Here is a 19,405-nt window from a genome sequence, read left to right on the forward strand (position 1 = left end):
GTAGTGGAAGAACGTGCAAAGTAGAAATATAAATAATGGAGCAAAATAAATAAATAAATACAGTAGGGGAAGAGGTAGTTGTTTGGGCTAAATTATAGATGGGCTATGTACAGGTGCAGTGATCTGTCAGCTTCTCTGACAGCTGGTGCTTAAAGCTAGTGAGGGAGATAAGTGTTTCCAGTTTCAGAGATTTTTGTAGTTCGTTCCAGTCATTGGCAGCAGAGAACTGGAACGAGAGATGGCCAAAGGAGGAATTGGCTTTGGGGGTGACCAGAGAGATATACCTGCTGGAGCGCGTGCTACAGGTGGGTGCTGCTATGGTGACCAGTGAGCGGAGATAAGGGGGGACTTTACCTAGCAGGGTCTTGTAGACAAACATACACTTGTTTTGTTATATTCATTTTCAGTTCAATGGTGGACAACACAATGAATTGCACTTTGCAATAGTTTCGCTGAGGAAACCGTCCAGTGTCAAGAGAGATGCTAAATCAGTTCAAACCCTTGAACAACCCTCTTCAACTGAATTGCCTCTGTTAAATAGCTGGCGGTTAAAAGAGATTTGTGAGATGGAAGCTATCTACTGTACTTAGTTTACCCTTATAGTCATATGCTCTGCAATACAGCGGCACAAGAACACATTTGACAATCTTCTTATCATTTCTGAGCAGACGGTCCTTTCTTGGGTGTTAATGTTAAAGTCTTTCTCAATAGAAAAATGCCAGAAATGGTTAATGGTGACACTGGCGAGACCTCATCAGGCTTCTCTCTGCCTAAGACACTCCTGACAAGCAGGTTTTCATTTTGTCAGTGTAGAGGAATGAATTCCAATTGTTAGGGATTAAGAGATAGCAGGTTAAATGACACGGGTCTGCCACCGTGAATATATTACTATTTGTTTTCCATGACAACAGGTAGGCTAGTAAGAATACATAGTTTCTCCTGCTATCGCTAATGCTAATGCTTTTTCTCGAGTGCAGACGCTTTTCTGGTTTCTACATATGTCACTTCTCCATGGACTGTGGTAACACAATATGTTACTGGTGTAACTTTCAAGGAACTAATCCAAGTGGGGTGACGGGTAGCGACCGTGTTGTGTTGTGCGTCATGTCATGTAGACGTTTTGCGTTGTTTAGTGTGCTGTTTATTCAGACTTGCGTCCTTTTGTTCTTGCACGTGGGTCTTCTGGGGCATATTAACTCACGGTGGTGAGATGAGCTGAGCTGAGATGAGAGCTTCCAAACGGTTGTTTACTACACTCCCCAAGGACTCAGAGCCGCTGTTATGTAAAACCTCAGATGGGCCGGGACTTGCATCCTGGGTTTTTGAAAGAAATTAAGATGGCAATTGGAAAAAAAGATGCATTGTATATCTGAAGGCTAGTGCTGTAAATAGCATACTTTGGGGGCATGCTTAAGAATGTGAATGAGAGCGGTTCAGTTAGATTCAGCTTTGTGATGTGTTTGAAGGCTTCAGATTCAGAAATGCATTACAAAGAGAGAACGTTGGCACAAACCTAAGAGGTAAATGTTTCTGGTAGACACAAGGCACTTGATATTTATGTATCATATTGATTTCTCAGAGCATGATGCGAGGAGTTGTGCACAGGCACAGTATTGAGATTTCCATCCTAAATGCTCTTGTCTTTGAACCCCTGCAATGTCATTCTCGTCATGTCTGCTGAGTCCAGAATTAAACATGATCTGCATCTCATTATGAATGCATAGCAGGACGTTGCCCTTCAAGTGATGTACACTGGGGTCAACATATGTTTGGACCTTCAGATTAAGCACAGGGCTGAATAAATCTAGTACCAACTGTATCCCAGTGAGAATTACTTCCTTTTCCCTTGTTCAGCATCTTGTTTACTTGACATCTTGCTGTTTCCTTCAAATCAAGGCAATTCCCCATACTGAAATTGCTCTGTGAGCTGTGAAGTTTGTATATAAACTATCCATTCAACTATGCAAATGTATCTGTCTATTTGTCTTTCTGACAATCATCCTCATTGCTATACAATACAGTTATGAATAATAAATGAACATTTTCAAAGTAAAAGTTCCAAATATTTTATATACAGTACCAGTGAAATGTTTGGACACACCTTCTCATTCAAGGGTTTTTCTTTATTTTGACTATTTTCTACATTGTAGAATAATAGTGAAGACATCAGAACTATGAAATAACACATATGGAATCATGTTGTAACCAAAAAAGGCAAAGGGTGGCTATTTGAAGAATCTCAAATATATAATGCTTACTACATGATTCCATATATACCTGGTTAAATAAAGGTGAAAAGAAATGTGTTATTTCATAGTTTTGATATCTTCACTATTATTCTACAAAGTAGAACATAGTAAAAATAAAGAAAAACCCATGAATGAGTATGTGTTCTAAAACATACATATATTTATATATATATATATATATATATATATATGGCATCTTCATTAAAAAGTACATGCAAAACACCAGTCTCAATGTCAACAGTGAAGAGGCGATTCCAGGATGCTGGCCTTCTAGGCAGAGTTGCAAAGAAAAAGCCATATCTCTGTCCAGTGTCTGTGTTCTTTTGCCCATCTTAATCTTTTCATTTTATTGGCCAGTCTGAGATATGGCTTTTCCTTTGTAGATATTCCATAAAAAAATCAACCATTTCCCGCTACAATAGTCATTTACAACATTAAGAATGTCTACACTGTATTTCTGATCAATTTGATGTTATTTTAATGGGCAAAAAAAGTGCTTTTTTTTTCATTAACAAGGACATTTCTAAGTGACCCCAAACTTTTGAACGGTAGTACCGGTAGTGTGTGTGTGTGTATATATATATATATATATATATATGTCCTCTTGCTCAGTTGTGCACCGGGGCCTCCCACTCCTCTTTTCCTCTATTCTGTTTAGAGCCAGTTTGCGATGTTCTGTGAAGGAAGTAGTACATAACGTTGTACAAGATCTTCAGTTTCTTGCCAATTTCTCACATGGAATAGCCTTCATTTCTCAGAACAAGAATAGACTGACGAGTTTCAGAAGAAAGGGCTTTGTTTCTGGCCATTTTGAGCCTGTAATCGAACCCACAAATGCTGATGCACCAGATAATCAACTAGTCGAAAGAAGGCCAGTTTTATTTGCTTCTTTAATCAGAACAACAGTTTCCAGCTGTGCTAATATAATTGCAAAAGGGTTTTCTAATGATCAATTAGCCTTTTAAAATGATAAACCTGGATTAGCTAACACAACGTGCCATTGGAACACAGGAGTGATGGTTGCTGATAATGGGTCTCTATGCGCCTACGTAGATATTCAATAAAAAATCTGCCGTTTCCAGCTACAATCGTCATTTCCAACATTAACAATGTCTACACTGTATTGCTGATCAATTTGATGTTATTTTAATGGACAAAAAATTTGCTTTTCTTTCAAAAACAAGGACATTTCTAAGTGACCCCAAACTTTTGAACAGTAGTGTATATATATATATATATATATATATATATATATATATATATATATATTACATACATACATACATACATACATACATACATACATACATACATACATACATACATATTTACATATATACATATATATTGTTTTTTATATTTTATGTTTTTTTTTCATTTGGTAAAGCCAACTACAATTAGAAATCTAATTAGCATCCCAAATCGTATACTCCCTCCCTCTGCCCCCCTCTGCATGCCTTTCCTTTTGAAACGTTGAGTCATCAATAAACTAATCATTGCATGGAATTAGTCATTTGTCTTTGATGTCACTGGATCACCCAGAGATTGGGCATGCATACCAATTAACAACTCCCGCTCTGCCCATCTCTGACCCTGTCCGTGGCGTTTGGGCACCTCGCTGTGCAACACAAAACCCATTGAATAATCATTATGCCACCGCACCAAGGGAGATTAATAAACCCCAGCAAACCAAAGCCATTGATTGGGTCAAATGAACACACTTGTATTGTTTAATCCTCCCTGACAGATAGGGGCTAATATACCCACGGGGAGTCGTTACCACTGTGACGGTTGTCATAGGAATGAGCAGACCAAAGTGCAGCGTGTGTGTCGTTCCACATTTTATTTATACTGTGAAACTATGCAATACATAAATAAACTTGAATGCCAAAAAACAACAAACCGTGATGCAGAGGTGAAACAGACACTACTCAAAACGAATCTCCCACAAACCCAGGTGGAAAAAACCCCTACTTAGGTATGATCTCCAATTAGAGACAACGAGGACCAGCTGCCTCTAATTGGAGATCATCCCAAACAAAACCAACATAGAAATACAAAACTAGAACATGAACATAGAAAGGTAAAACATAGAAAAACACCCCTGTCACGCCCTGACCTACTCTACCATAGAAAATAACATCTTACTATGGTCAGGACGTGACAGTGACGAAGCCTCTTTACCAGTCAAGTCGTTTGTTTGTTTGTTACTGTATTTAGGTTGCCTCGCTGACCAATGACAGTAGATGGTTTTTGTTTCCCTCTATAGTGGGTTAGAACACCATGTGCACCTCGTGCTACAGATGAATTGGCCATTGTAAAGAAGACATCTGAGGCCCTGAGGCATCATGCCATCGTGACGCACCACTCAATATTTAGTGGTCAATAGGAAAGCTGTGGAGAGCTCAGATGATTACAGAGAACAGTAATGCATTCCCTTGTTTATACTTTGGTCCTAATGTATATTTAATCAATAAGGCCCGAGGTGGTGTGTTATATGGCCAATATACCACGGTTAAGGGCTGTTCTTATGCACGATGCAACGTGGAATGCCTAGATACAGCCCTTAGCTGTGGTATATTGGCCATTTACCAAAAACCCCAGAGGTGCCTTATTGCTATTATAAACTCGTTACCAACGTAATTAGAACAGTAAAAATACATGTTTTGTCATACCCATTGTATGCAGCTGATATATCATGGCTTCCAGCCAATCAGCATTCAGGTCTCGAACCACCCAGTTTATAATTCATATTATATAGCTCACTGCGGCTGTGGATTGATTGTCAGATAAATGGTAGAATTTCTAAATAGTGTGGGGGGGGTTGTATATAGTACGACTGCGCTCAAACTAGAGTCAAAGTTGCTAATTTTTCTTGTTACTTTATGCGCAATGTTTTTACGCTATTCAGACGTGGTGGAATGGTGCCCTGATGATCACAGCAATATACAACCCTAAAACAACATCATTAGATCTCCAGCAGATAAATTATGCTTACCGGGTGAATGTTCCCAGTTCAGTATATTGTTTCAGTGAACATCATTATTCTCAGTGGGATTGTTTTTCCTGCATTGGTGGCCATGTTCTTTTCCCCCTTGAGGGCGATTCCAAAGGGCAATGGAACTGGTAGATAGGGGATCCAAGAGAGAGCAAGCTGCCATTACAGAGCCAATACATTTGATACGGTTCAGAGGTTATCGTAGTGACTGCTCCTTGCCTTGTCAAGAATATTTCCTGCTCATGAAGGTCGGCATGTTGACCACATGATACTCACTCTGCCTGGAAAGTAGGACAAAATAATATAAAACACAAATATTTGCCTCAAGGAATATAGTAAATACTTGTATTAAACCTGATAGTTACTATAAGTCAACTCCAAAAGCTTTTAAAACTCTGATTGTCGTCCTCGTACTCTTCTAGTTTCTGATTTGAAGGTTTCTAAGCTCTTGTAAAACCTAGAGCTACTTTAGGCCTTTTAAAGTCTAACTGTCATACTATTACTCGTCTATTGTTCTTTTTTCTGATATGAACATGTCTTTACTTTGGTTTTCCTTGCAGGGTTTTTAGGCCATAACAATGGCTTCCAGAGTCCTTGTGAGCACAAGTACTGTGGCCTGGGGCGTCACTGTGTGGTCAACCATGAGAGCAGTCAAGGGGAGTGCATCTGTCTGGACCGCTGTAAACCACACTACAAGGCAGTGTGTGGCTCGGACGGCAAGCTGTACCAGAACCACTGTGAGCTCCACCGGGCCTCCTGTCTGGGTGCACAGAGGATAACCATCATGCACAGCGAGGAATGCTTCTACAAAGGTAAGAATTACAACTCATAGCTTCATAAAATGGCTGTCATGGAACTTTATGCAGGAGCAAAGTACAGATGTAGGATCTTAATTTGATCTATATTGTCACAGCAAAATAATCCTACAACAACAAGATTTTAAGGTTTGTTAGCTGGCCGAAAGTAGGCTACAAAAATGTGCATTACGGTTAATATGTATGTTAGTGTGGGTTTTCTTCAATTCGTGTAAACATTCTCAGCAACAAAAGAGTGATCAAATTAAGATGCTACACTTGTAGTTGCAGGAGATGAGATTTATCTTCTTTATGCCCCAGATAAGAGCTTTGGAGAAGCCACCAGAGATCCTGCCTCATTGCAGTGCTCAGAAATTCCTGTCTTGCACAGAATGTTTGTTTGTTGTTAGAAGTAAGGATTTTGTACAGTCTCACCTTATGAACCTGATACAACATAATGTAGCTACTTCTTGTATCTCTATTAGATTCTCAGTTGATGCAAAGCATTGCTTGTTTATATAATGTGCAGGTGGTAATACTGTACACACCAATGCTCAGATTTCCCTAGAGACTAAGATGCTCTGGAACATTGATTGTGCAAAGACACCAATGACTTTCCGTACATGGTAAGGAGTTGGCTTATCGCTTTTAGAGCTCTGTAGGTGTTATGGCGTAGACCATGGAGTAGGTCCCAATAATATCACCTTTTTCCAGAAGTGTGCACTTGTTCACTACTTCCCACAAATCTGAAAACATTTTCACCACAGGAGGTTGGTGGCACCTTTATTGGGGAGGAAGGGCTCATGGTAATGGCTGGAGAAGATTGAGAAGAATGGTATCAAATACATCAAACACATGGTTTCCATGTGTTTGATGCCATTCCATTTGCTCCATTCCAGCCATTATTATGAGCTGTCCTCCCCTCAGCAGCCTCCACTGGTTTCGACCATATTTATTATACCAGGCATTTCCTTTAGAATCTGTGAAGGGAAGTAAACAAGGTCACGCTTTGGAAAGAAAGAGAGATCACTGGGACACACCAGGGGCATGAGAGAAAGGTCAAAGCTGTCATATAATAATATTAATGAGAGAAACATTAGATTACCTTTATTTTGCAGGATACACAATTACATGGTTTCTGTGCAAGTGAACTGCTGCAAGCCAATTGTCACACTATAATAATCTTCTGTAACAGTATTGCTTCCGTCCCTACACTCACCCCCTTTTTTCCAAATGGTATTTCTCACATGCTTCGTAGACAACAGGTGTAGACTAACAGTGAAATGCTTAGTTACGTGTCCTATTCCAACAATGCAGAGAGAAAGATAAGATTTAAATAAATGGTAACTTGTCACCTGGTGTCATAACACGGTCATAACCATGTCATAATATGTCATAACAGCTGACATAACTTGTCATAACACTGTCATGACCATTATATTTACACCTGTTGTGGCATAAATTGTGTTATTTTATGGCTGGTTATAACAACTACATAAGAGTGTCAAAACCCACAATTCCTGCCAAGAAGTTTCCTTTTGTTTGAAAGGCTGTTTCTTTGTTGTTGTTGTAGTCAATTCTTTACAGTCAAGTTTTTTTTCATCCCATTTTAAATAACTTGTGGAAAATACACTTTATGGTGCTGTCATGAAGCGTTATGTCCATCCTGTATCACTTTACTTGGAGTAAGAAAATACCCTTTATGACACTGTCTGGAAGCATAATGACCATCATAATCATATAAGTCAGATAGGCCTATCACATACATGCTCTTACATCAGTCATCAGTCAAAATGAGGGTGCCTTGTCCTGCTCCTGAAATCTGTCTCTGCATTAATTCCAGTCATCAGCAACAGAGCATTAGGGTAGGTGCATGTCTGACATCAATGTGTGTGCAATTACATCAATGTGTGCGCAATTACAATGATAATTCAATATGGTCAAGAAAAGAAATATGTATAACATAAAAATATTGTTGACAAGTAGGCTATGGTGAAATGGAATGTTTTGCCTCGTGTGGTAGGTTTTGTGGGTTTTGACACTCTTGTGTAGGTGTCATAACCTGAAAAATATGGGTTGTTTATGAATTCGAAGGACCAATAAAAAGGGATAGAAAAAACATAGGTGCTGGATTTTAGGCCATTAGTAACCACCACAGGGTGGTTCAGAACACAAGGAAGCAGGAGTTCCAGTTCAAGGATTTAATGAAGATCCACACACACACACACACAACACCACTCTCTCTGATACTAATTGTTATTATTTAGCTGCATGCACAGTAACATCAGAAAAGCAATTTATTCTAAGGAGGTAAAATAAGCAGGAGAGAAAAACAGGTTGATCATCAAAATAGAAGCTACAGACTGTCTGAGGCCTTGCCTGGTGGGCTATTACCCTAAGTCCCGGGAAAGAAGGCTACCTATTCCTATAGGAAAACCAAAGAAAGTTGGGGTCTTGGAAAGGAGATGAGCTGGCCATTTTTACAGCCACCCCCAAATGTGTTGTACATATTTTCTTCAACAGACAAGCCAGCTAAGGGTCAATAGCTTCTTGAGGAAGGGCGGGCAGCTGGATGAGCCGAGCAACATTCCTGACGTAGGTTCTGTCCTTGACTTGATTCTCTGCTGTCGTCACTTTCCCATCTGCTCCAGGGATAACTGACTTTCCAGTTCGGAGATGGTCTACACACCAAGGGCGGTTTGCAGGGCAATCTTGAGGGATCTGACCTCTCTCTCCCAGCATCCTCCAAAGTGTTGTGCACTTGCTGTGTTGAAGGCAAAGTGAATCTTCTGACTGGCTAACTGTTCCTGGAGCTGTGGGTGGAGAGTCATGAAGGCCTCCTGTAGCTCTCGCTTCCCTCCCTTGAAATTTGAGACGACACCATTCTGTATACTTCTGGCCCTTCTTTGGACATTGTGTTAACAACCCTCCAGACGAGCTTCAATGCCATACAACTCTCATTCCGTGGTCTCCAACTGCTCCTAAATACAAGTAAAACTAAATGCATGCTCTTCAACCGATCGCTGCCTGCACCTGCCCGCCTGTCCAACATCACTTCTCTGGACGGTTCTGTCTTAGAATTTGTGGACAACTACAAATACCTAGGTGTCTGGTTAGACTGTAAACTCTCCTTCCAGACTCACATCAAACATCTCCAATCCAAAGTTAAATCTAGAATTGGCTTCCTATTTCGCAACAAAGCATCCTTCACTCATGCTGCCAAACATACCCTCGTAAAACTGACCATCCTACCAATCCTCGACTTTGGCGATGTCATTTACAAAATAGCCTCCAATACCCTACTCAACAAGCTGGATGCAGTCTATCTGTCACGGTTGTCGTCGGGAAATGAGGACCAAAATGCAGCAGGAATGTGGATGCTCATCTTTACGTTTTATTAAACTCAAAATGAACATCAAAATAACAACACAAACTCAAGATCACCGAACAGTCTTCTCAGGCTCACACACGCTAGACAAGAAACAATCTCCCACAAAACCTACACCAAACAATTACCCATATATAGGACTCTCAATCAGAGGCAACGAGGAAGCACCTGCCTCCAATTGAGAGTCCCAACCCCCCCATTAACCTAACATAGAAATACACTCACTCGACTAAACATAGAAATACCTAAACATAGAACATAAACCAAAACCCGGAAATAATAAATCAAACGCCCTTCAACACACACACCACCCCGAACCACATAAAACAAATACCCTCTGCCACGTCCTGACCAAACTACCATAACAATTAACCCTTATACTAGTCAGGACGTGACACTATCACAGTGCCATCCGTTTTGTCACCAAAGCCCCATATACTACCCACCACTGCGACCTGTACGCTCTCGTTGGCTGGCCTTCGCTTCATAATCGTCGCCAAACACATTGGCTCCAGGTCATCTACAAGACCCTGCTAGGTAAAGTCCCCCCTTATCTCCGCTCACTGGTCACCATAGCAGCACCCACCTTTAGCACGCGCTCCAGCAGGTATATCTCTCTGGTCACCCCTAAAGCCAACTCCTCCTTTGGTCGTCTCTCCTTCCAGTTCTCTGCTGCCAATGACTGGAACGAACTACAAAAATCTCTGAAACTGGAAACACTTATCTCCCTCACTAGCTTTAAGCACCAGCTGTCAGAGCAGCTCACAGATTACTGCACCTGTACATAGCCCATCTATAATTTAGCCCAAACTACTACCTCTTCCTTACTGTATTTATTTATTTGATTTATTTTGCTCCTTTGCACCATATTATTTATATTTTAACTTTGAACTTTCTTCAAATAACAAATCTACCATCCCAGTGTTTTACTTGCTATACTGTATTTACTCTGCCACCATGGCCTTTTTTGCCTTTACCTCCCTTATCTCACATCATTTGCTCACATTGTATATAGTCTTATTTTTCTACTGTATCATTGATTGTATGTTGTTTTACTCCATGTGTAACTCTGTGTTTTTGTATGTTGTCGAACTGCTTTGCTACCTGGTTAAATAAAGGTGAAAAAAAATGTGTTCCTCGATTGGACAGGATCTCAAAGGGCTTTCCTCTTCGAGCGATAAAGTGTCTCAACGCCATTAGGAACAAACTGGAATCCATATTCGTCAGTAGATCCACATATACAGCCCGGGTGGTCATGCACTTAAAGATGATGCCCCACCTCTTTTCATTTCTTCGGCTGATCTTGATGATATACGGTCCAAAGCAATCCACGCCTGTAGAATAAAATGTGGGCTTGTGGAACCACAGTCGGGCTGGAGGCAAGTCAGCCATCCTAGGCACATCTGGCTGGCCTCGCCACTTCCTGCATTTGGTGCAGCCAAGCTGAAAACGGAGAATGGCTGCTCTCCCTCTCAGAATCCAGAACCTTCAACATACCTCAGCAAACACCTTCTCTGGGCCCAGGTGCCTCAGCTGCTCATCATATTCCCTGATCAGCAACCTGGTGAGCGGATGCCCTGGATCCAGAACCACTGGGTGAAGAACGCCAGGGCCCAGCTGGTCACACCTCCAACAGAAATCAGTCCGGTGTTGTTGTCATACTCCGGGGCCAGCGTCACCAGACGGCTGCTCGGAGGAATTGGCTTGCCTGCCTCTAGTAGGGAGAGGTCTTCTGGGAAGCTCCCAGACTGAGCATGTCTGAGTACTTTGAGTTCTGCTTGTTTGAAATTGCTGGCTGAAGGGCTGTTGGCACTACTGGCCGCCCCGTGTAGTAACTGCACTGTGGCTTCCACCAGCTCCTGGAAAATGTTGCACTGGGCAACATCAGGGAGAGACGACTTGGTGTCCGCTGACAGGAGTCCACAGAAGGTAGGCTTCCGCAGCTCCTCTGCTTCGTCAAGAGGTACTTGGTCTGGTCTTCTCTGCCAGGATGACTGGGCCTGCCACAGGAATGGTGGACCTTGACTCCAATGGTTATGTTCTGAAAGCTGAGACAGCAGCTTGCTGCGTGTGATATTGTCAGCCGGGTTTCTCTCCGTGTCCACGTAACACCAGCATGGAGGTCCATGAGCTCCTGTATGTCTGCGACTCTTGTGCCTACAAATTCTTTGTACCTGCAAGAGTCCGACTGGAGCCAGGTTAAGACTGTTGTAGAATCCGACCAGTACGTGACCTCATGGATTTCCAGGGTGAGTTATTTTCTGATGACCACGGCCAGCTGGGCACTGGTGAGTGCAGAGCAGAGCTCGAGTCTTGGCATCAACTGTTGTCGTTTTGGGGCCACTCTTGATCTTGCTGCAAGGAATGCCACTTGGATCTGTCATTGGTATTTTCAGTACATAGGTATGCGACGGCACCATACGTACATTCTGAGGGATCACTGAAGATGTTGTGGCAAACCTCTTCAAAGTTAGGAGCGTTTGTCACAAATTAAGTGGGAAACTGTCACCAAAGTCAGCCCAGAATGAAAGTTCTTTCGAACATGACAGTACCTGTGTGTTTGTTTCGCTGTCCTGGTCCACCCAGGCCGCAGGTAAGGTCAAGGATAGCAGGGTTCGGTACACAAATCTGGTTCTCGGTAGGTCCAGGTCTAAACGCCAACAGGTAAGTCCAAAACAGTCCAGCTCGTACACGGTAAATCCAGCCAATGTAGATTGTCTCTTTCTCTATGGTTCATAGATCCTTCCCGCCCTCTCTCCCTCTTCCTGGTTTTTCTTGACCTTTTATCTGTGGGTCGGCTCCACCTTCTGAGGGTTCCCCTTGCTTCTGGGAATTGTAGTTTTGGCAGTCGGCCATTTTGTGATCTGTAGTTCTGATCGGGGTGGCCATTTTAGTGATCGGGCAGAGCCCGTTTATTAGTTCTGCCCTCACATATCTGCCATTTATCACTCGACCCCCTTCTTTGCCACAATGTGAACACTTTTTGTGCTGGTTGGGAGATCCATGTCAGGGCTGACATAACACCTTGGTAGTGTAACCTGAGACAGATGTGGAAGTTCATTCTCCCAAATAAGCCACACTTGGAGGAGATATTCAGGTAGGTCTGGGTCATCCCACCCTCTTTTCTTATTCCAGTGCCTCTAGACCACAACCTTGGCCCGTGTGGTGTATAGGACGATGAAGCCGAGTGGATCGTATTGGCTGGCAAGAATCCGATATATGTTGCGCATGGGGGTTCAACTTTCTCCATGTGACCTTGCTTGTAGCCAAGCGTGTCAGACAGACATTGCCATCGTAATCCAAGGGTGTACTCTTGGGGTTCCACGCCATCCTGGGTGAACCACAGCTCACTGTTCTCCGACCTGGACTCTTGAGGTAGGTGTTCGATGACTGCTGGAAGGTTGCTGGCCCACTGGCATAGATCGAATCCTCCCTCAGCAAGAAGGTGCTTCAGCTTGTCCACCAGTTTCTTGGGTTCATCCGCAGGGAGGCTTTGTAGACAGTTGTCTACATAGAAACAGCGTTCTACGGAAAAGCGCACATCTTCTTCGGGCTCACTGTGGTTGAACACATACTTCTGAAGAGCAAATGTGGTGCAAGAGGGGCTACATGTCATCCCAAAGGGAAGAACCTACCACTCATATACATCAGCGTGATCATCACGGTTTAGGTCTCGCCACAGAAACTGGAGAAGAGGCTGGTCTTAGGGTAGCAGGCGGACTTGATGGAACATCCCCTTTATGTTACTGCTGATGGCCACAGAGTGTTCCCAGAAACAGAGAAGGACTCCAAGCAGAGTAGCTCCCAAGGTCGGTCCGGGAAAGAGTTGTTTGTTCAAGCTCTTGCCCCTTTAGTTGAAGGAACAGTTGAAGACGACTCTGTTTTTCCCATTGTGATGGACCATTTGATGGGGAATGTACAAACCTTGGTACTCTTCGACTGCTACTGGGGATACCTTCTTAACTTGTGAACCTCTGCGTTGTACACTGCTGCTTTCTCTGGATCCTTGGATAGACACTTCTCTGTCCCTCGCAGATGTGCCAGTACTGCCTCCTTCGGAGCTTCCAAGGGACGAAGGTTCTTTTTCTACAAAAGTGGAGTGGCGTACTTTTGAACGATGTCCACTTCGACCCTGACTGTCTTCTCCTCTAGAAGATGCATGGCTTCTACATCGTGTCTGGACCATGTGACGAGATTCTCACTCCTGTACGGTATCGTATCCAACTGCCAGAGCTTCTCTACATGGCAGAAGAGCACTGCAGATGGAGAGACAAGGGATGTATGAAGACACTGTTGTTGAGAAATACTTTTTCTGCAGGAACTTTGAAGGACCTTGAAGGGTCCATCCAAGCTGAGTCTTGATGGCAGCAGGTCCACCAGGGGGACCCAAACGCACTGGCTCTGTTCAGTGTGATTAGATGGGGATAGTCTGATTCGATTAGCAGTAACGGCTGCGCCTGATCCAGCAGTTGAAGGGGTAGGCATTTTAGGTGCCGATATCTTTTCTGAAGGGCTTCGACCGAGTAGGTATGCGGTGCAAGGCCCAAATCTTCAACTGTGAAGGCTCTGTGGATGTCAAACGACCTGTTTGGTTGAGTAACAAAGGCCACAGAAAATGACACAGAATCTCCATGGACGACTCGGATATCTTGACACACCGTACAAAGTCCTCAGGATATCCTTGGAGTCCTAGCTGCTTTGCTGCTACGTGTAGAAATATAGTCGCTCCAACCCATCATCCAACAGGGCGTACGTGTCAAGTGACTTGTTGCCGCTCCGCAAGATGACTCAACTCATAGAGGGTCTCTGCAGTGGAGCTCACCAGGCAAATGCTCTCTGTTGACGCCTTTGTGCTGGCGGTCTTCATAGCGTTTGTGCTAGCATTCTTTGTAGCAGTCGTGTTAGTGCTAATCTCGAGGCGAATCTCAAGATGCTTCTTCTCGCACTTCTCGCACTTAGCCTTGAGAGTACACTGAGCTGCTTCGTGTTCGTGTACACACTTCCAACATTTTTCATTTGTCTTGATCCAGGATTCTTTCTATTCATTGGAAAGGAGCTGAAAGTTGGTGTATTGATTCATGTAGTTCTGCGTGGTGTTGTAGAACAGAAGAACAGACAATGCTTCTTTGGCTTCTCCCGTGACCTTTCCTCCAGAGACTGGTTCTGTGCAGAGACTTCGACTTCGTCCTTTCTCTGCTTACCTCTGTGGAGGATGGTGGTGGTCTTGGGGAAGGATTTGTCTTTACACTGATCTCGCGTGAGCTAGGGTGGTCTGTGCTTTGGTCGCTACTTAACTGCGTGCTGTCTACTTGCACTCTCACCTCGTACTCGAGCCACTCTGCCAGGTGAAGTAGGGTTGGAATGGGTGTCTTCATGGGGTTCACACATCACTTGAAGCTGGCTCTTAGGTTGTGCGGTAACTTAGTTAAGAGGCAGGAGACATGTGAGCCACACTTCAGTTCTGTCTGTCCATTACTCTCTAGCTGATCCAACATGCCAACCAAGGCACGCACCCTCAGAGCGAATCTTCGGAATGCCTTGGTGTCACCACTCTTGATGTTGGTGCCATCCATTAACTTCTCTAGGGCCAGTGGGACGAAATCGTCCCACCTAAGTAACAGCCAGTGGAATCCTGTGGCGCGTTATTCAAATACCTTAGAAATGCTATTACTTCAATTTCTCAAACATATGACTATTTTACACCATTTTAAAGACAAGACTCTCGTTAACTTCTCTAGGGCCAGTGGGACGAATCGTCCCACCTACGTAACAGCCAGTGGAATCCTGTGGCGCGTTATTCAAATACCTTAGAAATGCTATTACTTCAATTTCTCAAACATATGACTATTTTACACAATTTTAAAGACAAGACTCTCGTTAATCTAAACACACTGTCCGATTTCAAAAAGGCTTTACAACGAAAGCAAAACATTAGATTATGTCAGCAGAGTACCCAGCCAGAAATAATCAGACACCCATTTTTCAAGCTAGCATATAATGTCACATAAACCCAAACCACAGCTAAATGCAGCACTAACCTTTGATGATCTTCATCAGATGACACACCTAGGACATTAAGTTATACAATACATGCATGTTTTGTTCAATCAAGTTCATATTTATATCAAAAACCAGCTTTTTACATTAGCATGTGACGTTCAGAACTAGCATACCCCCCGCAAACTTCCGGTGAATTTACTAAATTACTCACGATAAATGTTCACAAAAAACATAGCAATTATTTTAAGAATTATAGATACAGAACTCCTCTATGCACTCGCTATGTCCGATTTTAAAATAGCTTTTCGGTGAAAGCACATTTTGCAATATTCTGAGTAGACATCACAGGGCTAGCTATTTAGACACCCAGCAAGTTTAGCCCTCACCAAAGTCAGATTTACTATAAGAAAAATTTTATTACCTTTGCTGTTCTTCGTCAGAATGCACTCCCAGGACTTCTACTTCAATAACAAATGTTAGTTTGGTTCAAAATAATCCATAGTTATATCCAAATAGCGGCGTTTTGTTCGTGCGTTCAAGACACAATCCGAAGTGTAAATAAGGGTGACGCGCACTACGCATTTCGTGACAAAAAAATTCTAAATATTCCATTACCGTACTTCGAAGCATGTCAACCGCTGTTTAAAACCAATTTTTATGGCATTTTTCTCGTAAAAAAGCGATAATATTCCGACTGGGAAAGCGTGTTTACGTTCAAAGAGAGAGAAAATAAAAGCATGGGATCCCCTCGTGCACGAGCCTGAGTCTCATAGTACTCTGACCGGCCACTATCCAAACGCGCTAATGTTTTTCAGCCAGGGGCTGCCTCGATATCATTCAGCTTTTTCCCGGGTTCTGAGAGCCTATGGGAGCCGTAGGAAGTGTCACGTTACAGCAAAGATCCTACATTTTCAATAAACAGAGCCAAGAAGCCCAAGGAATGGTCAGAGAGGGTACTTCCTGTACAGAATCTTCTCAGGTTTTTGCCTGCCATGAGTTCTGTTATACTCACAGACACCATTCAAACAGTTTTAGAAACTTTAGAGTGTTTTCTATCCAAAGCCAATAATTATATGCATATTCTAGTTTCTGGGCAGTAGTAATAACCAGATTAAATCGGGTACGTTTTTTATCCGGCCGTGTAAATACTGCCCCCTAGCCCTAACAGGTTAACCCTGCGATGCGTTGGAGGGCAAGTTGGTGGGGCTGGCCATACAGTTCTGTCAGGGACTCCATGGTGGCACTGTATGGTACCTGCTGTTGCTGTAGGAGTCGACAATTAGCAAAGCCTCTTCCAACTTCAGGTGGCCCACCAATATCTGAAACTTGAAGTACTCTGTTGCATCTACAGGCAGCACATTGTCGAGGGCCACCTTCAGCCTTGAAAACCCTCGTGGGTCTTCATTGATGAAGTTGGGGATGGTAGGAGCTGGTCCACGGTAGTCTCGCTCCTGGCTGGGTGGAGAAGGTGTGCGGTAGCGGACAGGTGAGTGCAGATAATGATCAGGTGAGTAGGCCCGGCGGCGACGGTCAGGTGAGTAGTTGCAGTGGCGATGGTCAGGTGAGTAGTCGCGGCAGCTTCGGTCAGGTGAGTACTCGCGTCGGCTTCGGTCAGGTGAGTAGTCGCGGCGGCGACAGTCAGGTGCGGGCTGACGACGGCAATCAGGTGTAGGCTGACCGCAGCGGTCAAGTGAGTAGTCACAATGGTCAGGTGAGTAGTCATGTTGGCGACAGTCAGATCTGTAGGCTGACCGCAGCGGTTAGGTGAGGGCTGACGTTGGTGATCCTGTGAAGTCAGTCCTCTAGATGCCGCTGTAGGGCTACGAGTTCTGCACTGAAAAGTCGACCGGTCTCGCTGGTGTGATGGCTCACGACGTCGAAGGGTTGACTGAGTTGATGATGACGGTGAGGATGACTGGTCTGAGAAGGAGAGCCCTCTGATCCCAAGGGTTTCAATGAGCTGCTCTGTCTTATCACGCTGCCTTTGTGACTGCAGTTTATCATCTCTGGTTGTCACCAGCTGTGCACGCTCACGCTGACTTTGATGATGACTGCAGTCATCTCTAGTCGAGGTGCACCTGCTATGGGGGGCCGGTGAGTTGGCAATTGATGAAGGTGAGGCTCCATCCTCACTGGGTAGTGACTTGAACTGTTGGAGACCCATTGAAGCTGATGAATTTAGCTCTTCCGATAGCTCCAGTATCTTCCGTGTCAACTTCTCAGTTTCCTCTCCAATCAGCTTCAGGCACGTTACGACTGTTCTGGAAGAAGAATGGGTTTCTCTCTCGTCTTGTACAGGAAGGTAGCTGCTGCTGGTCTTGTTGTGAGAGTAATTAATTACACTCACAGTGCCCTCTGCTTGTGGTCCCTCGTTGGAGTGGTGTGTTGTGTGTGGAGTCTGCCTTTACTCGTAGCTTACCTCATTGTCAACTAGATGATGTGGGGGGCAAGTCTGACGGCGGGGACAAAAATAACATGGCTATATACAGAGAGTACCAGTACTGAGTCGATGTGCAGGGGTACGAGGTAATTGAGGTAGATACAATATGTACATATACAGTGCCTTCGGAAAGTATTCACACCCCTTGACTTTTTCCACATTTTGTTATGTTACAGCCTTATTCTAAAATGTATTAAATAAATAAAAATCCTCAGCAATCTACAAACAATACCCAATAATGGCAAAGCAAAAACAGCAAAAAAAATGGAATACATTTTTTAAACTTATTTACATAAGTATTCAGACCCTTTGCTATGAGTCTCGAAATTGAGCTCAGGTGCATCCTGTTTCCATTGATCATCCTTGAGATGTTTCTACAACTTGATTGGAGTCTACCTGTGGTCAATTCAATTGATTGGACTACTGTGCATTCGGAAAGTATTCATACCCCTTAACTTTTTCACATTTTGTTACGTTACAGCCTTATTATAAAGTTTATAAAAAATAATTGTTTTCTTCCGTCATCAATCTACACACAATACCCCATAATAATAATGTTTGCAAAAAAACAACAACAGAAAACTTCAATTTTACCTTTCATAAGAATTCAGACCCTTTACTCAGTACTTTGTTGAAGCAGCTTTGGCAGTGATTACAGGCTCCAGTCTTCTTGGGTGTGACGCTACACGCTTGTATTTAGGGAGTTTCTACCATTCTTCTCTACAGATCCTCTCAAGCTCTGTCAGGTTGGATGGGGATCGTCGCTGCACAGCTATTTTCAGGTCTCTCCAGAGATCCAACACTCTACTCAGCAAACTGGATGTAGTCTATCACAGTGTCATCAGTTTTGTCACCAAAGCCCCATATACTACCCACCACTGAATCCAATCAAATCAAAGTTTATTTGTCACGTGCGCCGAATACAACAGGTGTAGAACTTACAGTGAAATGCTTACTTACAGGCTCTAACCAACAGTGCAGAAAAGGTATTAGGTGAACACTAGGTAAGTAAAGAAATAAAAACAACAGTAAAAATACAGTGAAAAATAACAGTAGCGAGGCTATATACAGTAGCGAGGCTATATACAGTAGCGAGGCTACATACAGATACCGGTTAGTTAGGCTGTTTGAGGTAGTATCTACATGTAGTCACCATAGCACTCACTAGTCACCATAGCAACACCCATCCGTAGCCCGCGCTCCAGGTATATTTCACTGGTCATCTCCAAAGCCAACACTTCCTTTGGCCACCTTTCCTTCCAGTTCTCTTCTGCCAATGACTGGAATGAATTGCAAAAATCACTGAAGCTGGAGACATATATCTCTCTCTAACTTTAAGCATCAGCTGTCAGAGCAGCTTACCGATCACTCTACCTGTACACAGCCAATCTGTAAATAGTACACCCAACTACCTCATCCCCATATTTACAGTTTTAGATTTTTTGAATTGAAAGAATAATATAATCAAAGATGGGACATATTTGTATATTTTGCAGAACAAACTACCGCATCATAGAAACCTTCCATAATTTCTCA

General features: G+C 43.2%; 1 protein-coding gene across 6 annotated transcripts in view; it reads left to right on the plus strand.

Annotated features, from left to right (window-relative positions):
- Positions 1–19,405, plus strand: part of LOC106604535 (follistatin-related protein 5) — a 206,601-nt gene that overhangs the window by 64,454 nt on the left and 122,742 nt on the right. For all 6 annotated transcript variants that reach the window (XM_045718023.1, XM_014199253.2, XM_014199254.2 and 3 more), the window contains exon 4: positions 5,808–6,059. In XM_045718023.1, the coding sequence (XP_045573979.1) occupies positions 5,808–6,059 (252 nt within the window). The remainder of the gene's footprint in view (positions 1–5,807; positions 6,060–19,405) is intronic.

Source organism: Salmo salar, chromosome ssa05, assembly GCF_905237065.1.
Source record: "Salmo salar chromosome ssa05, Ssal_v3.1, whole genome shotgun sequence".
In the NCBI taxonomy this organism is placed as follows: domain Eukaryota; kingdom Metazoa; phylum Chordata; class Actinopteri; order Salmoniformes; family Salmonidae; genus Salmo; species Salmo salar.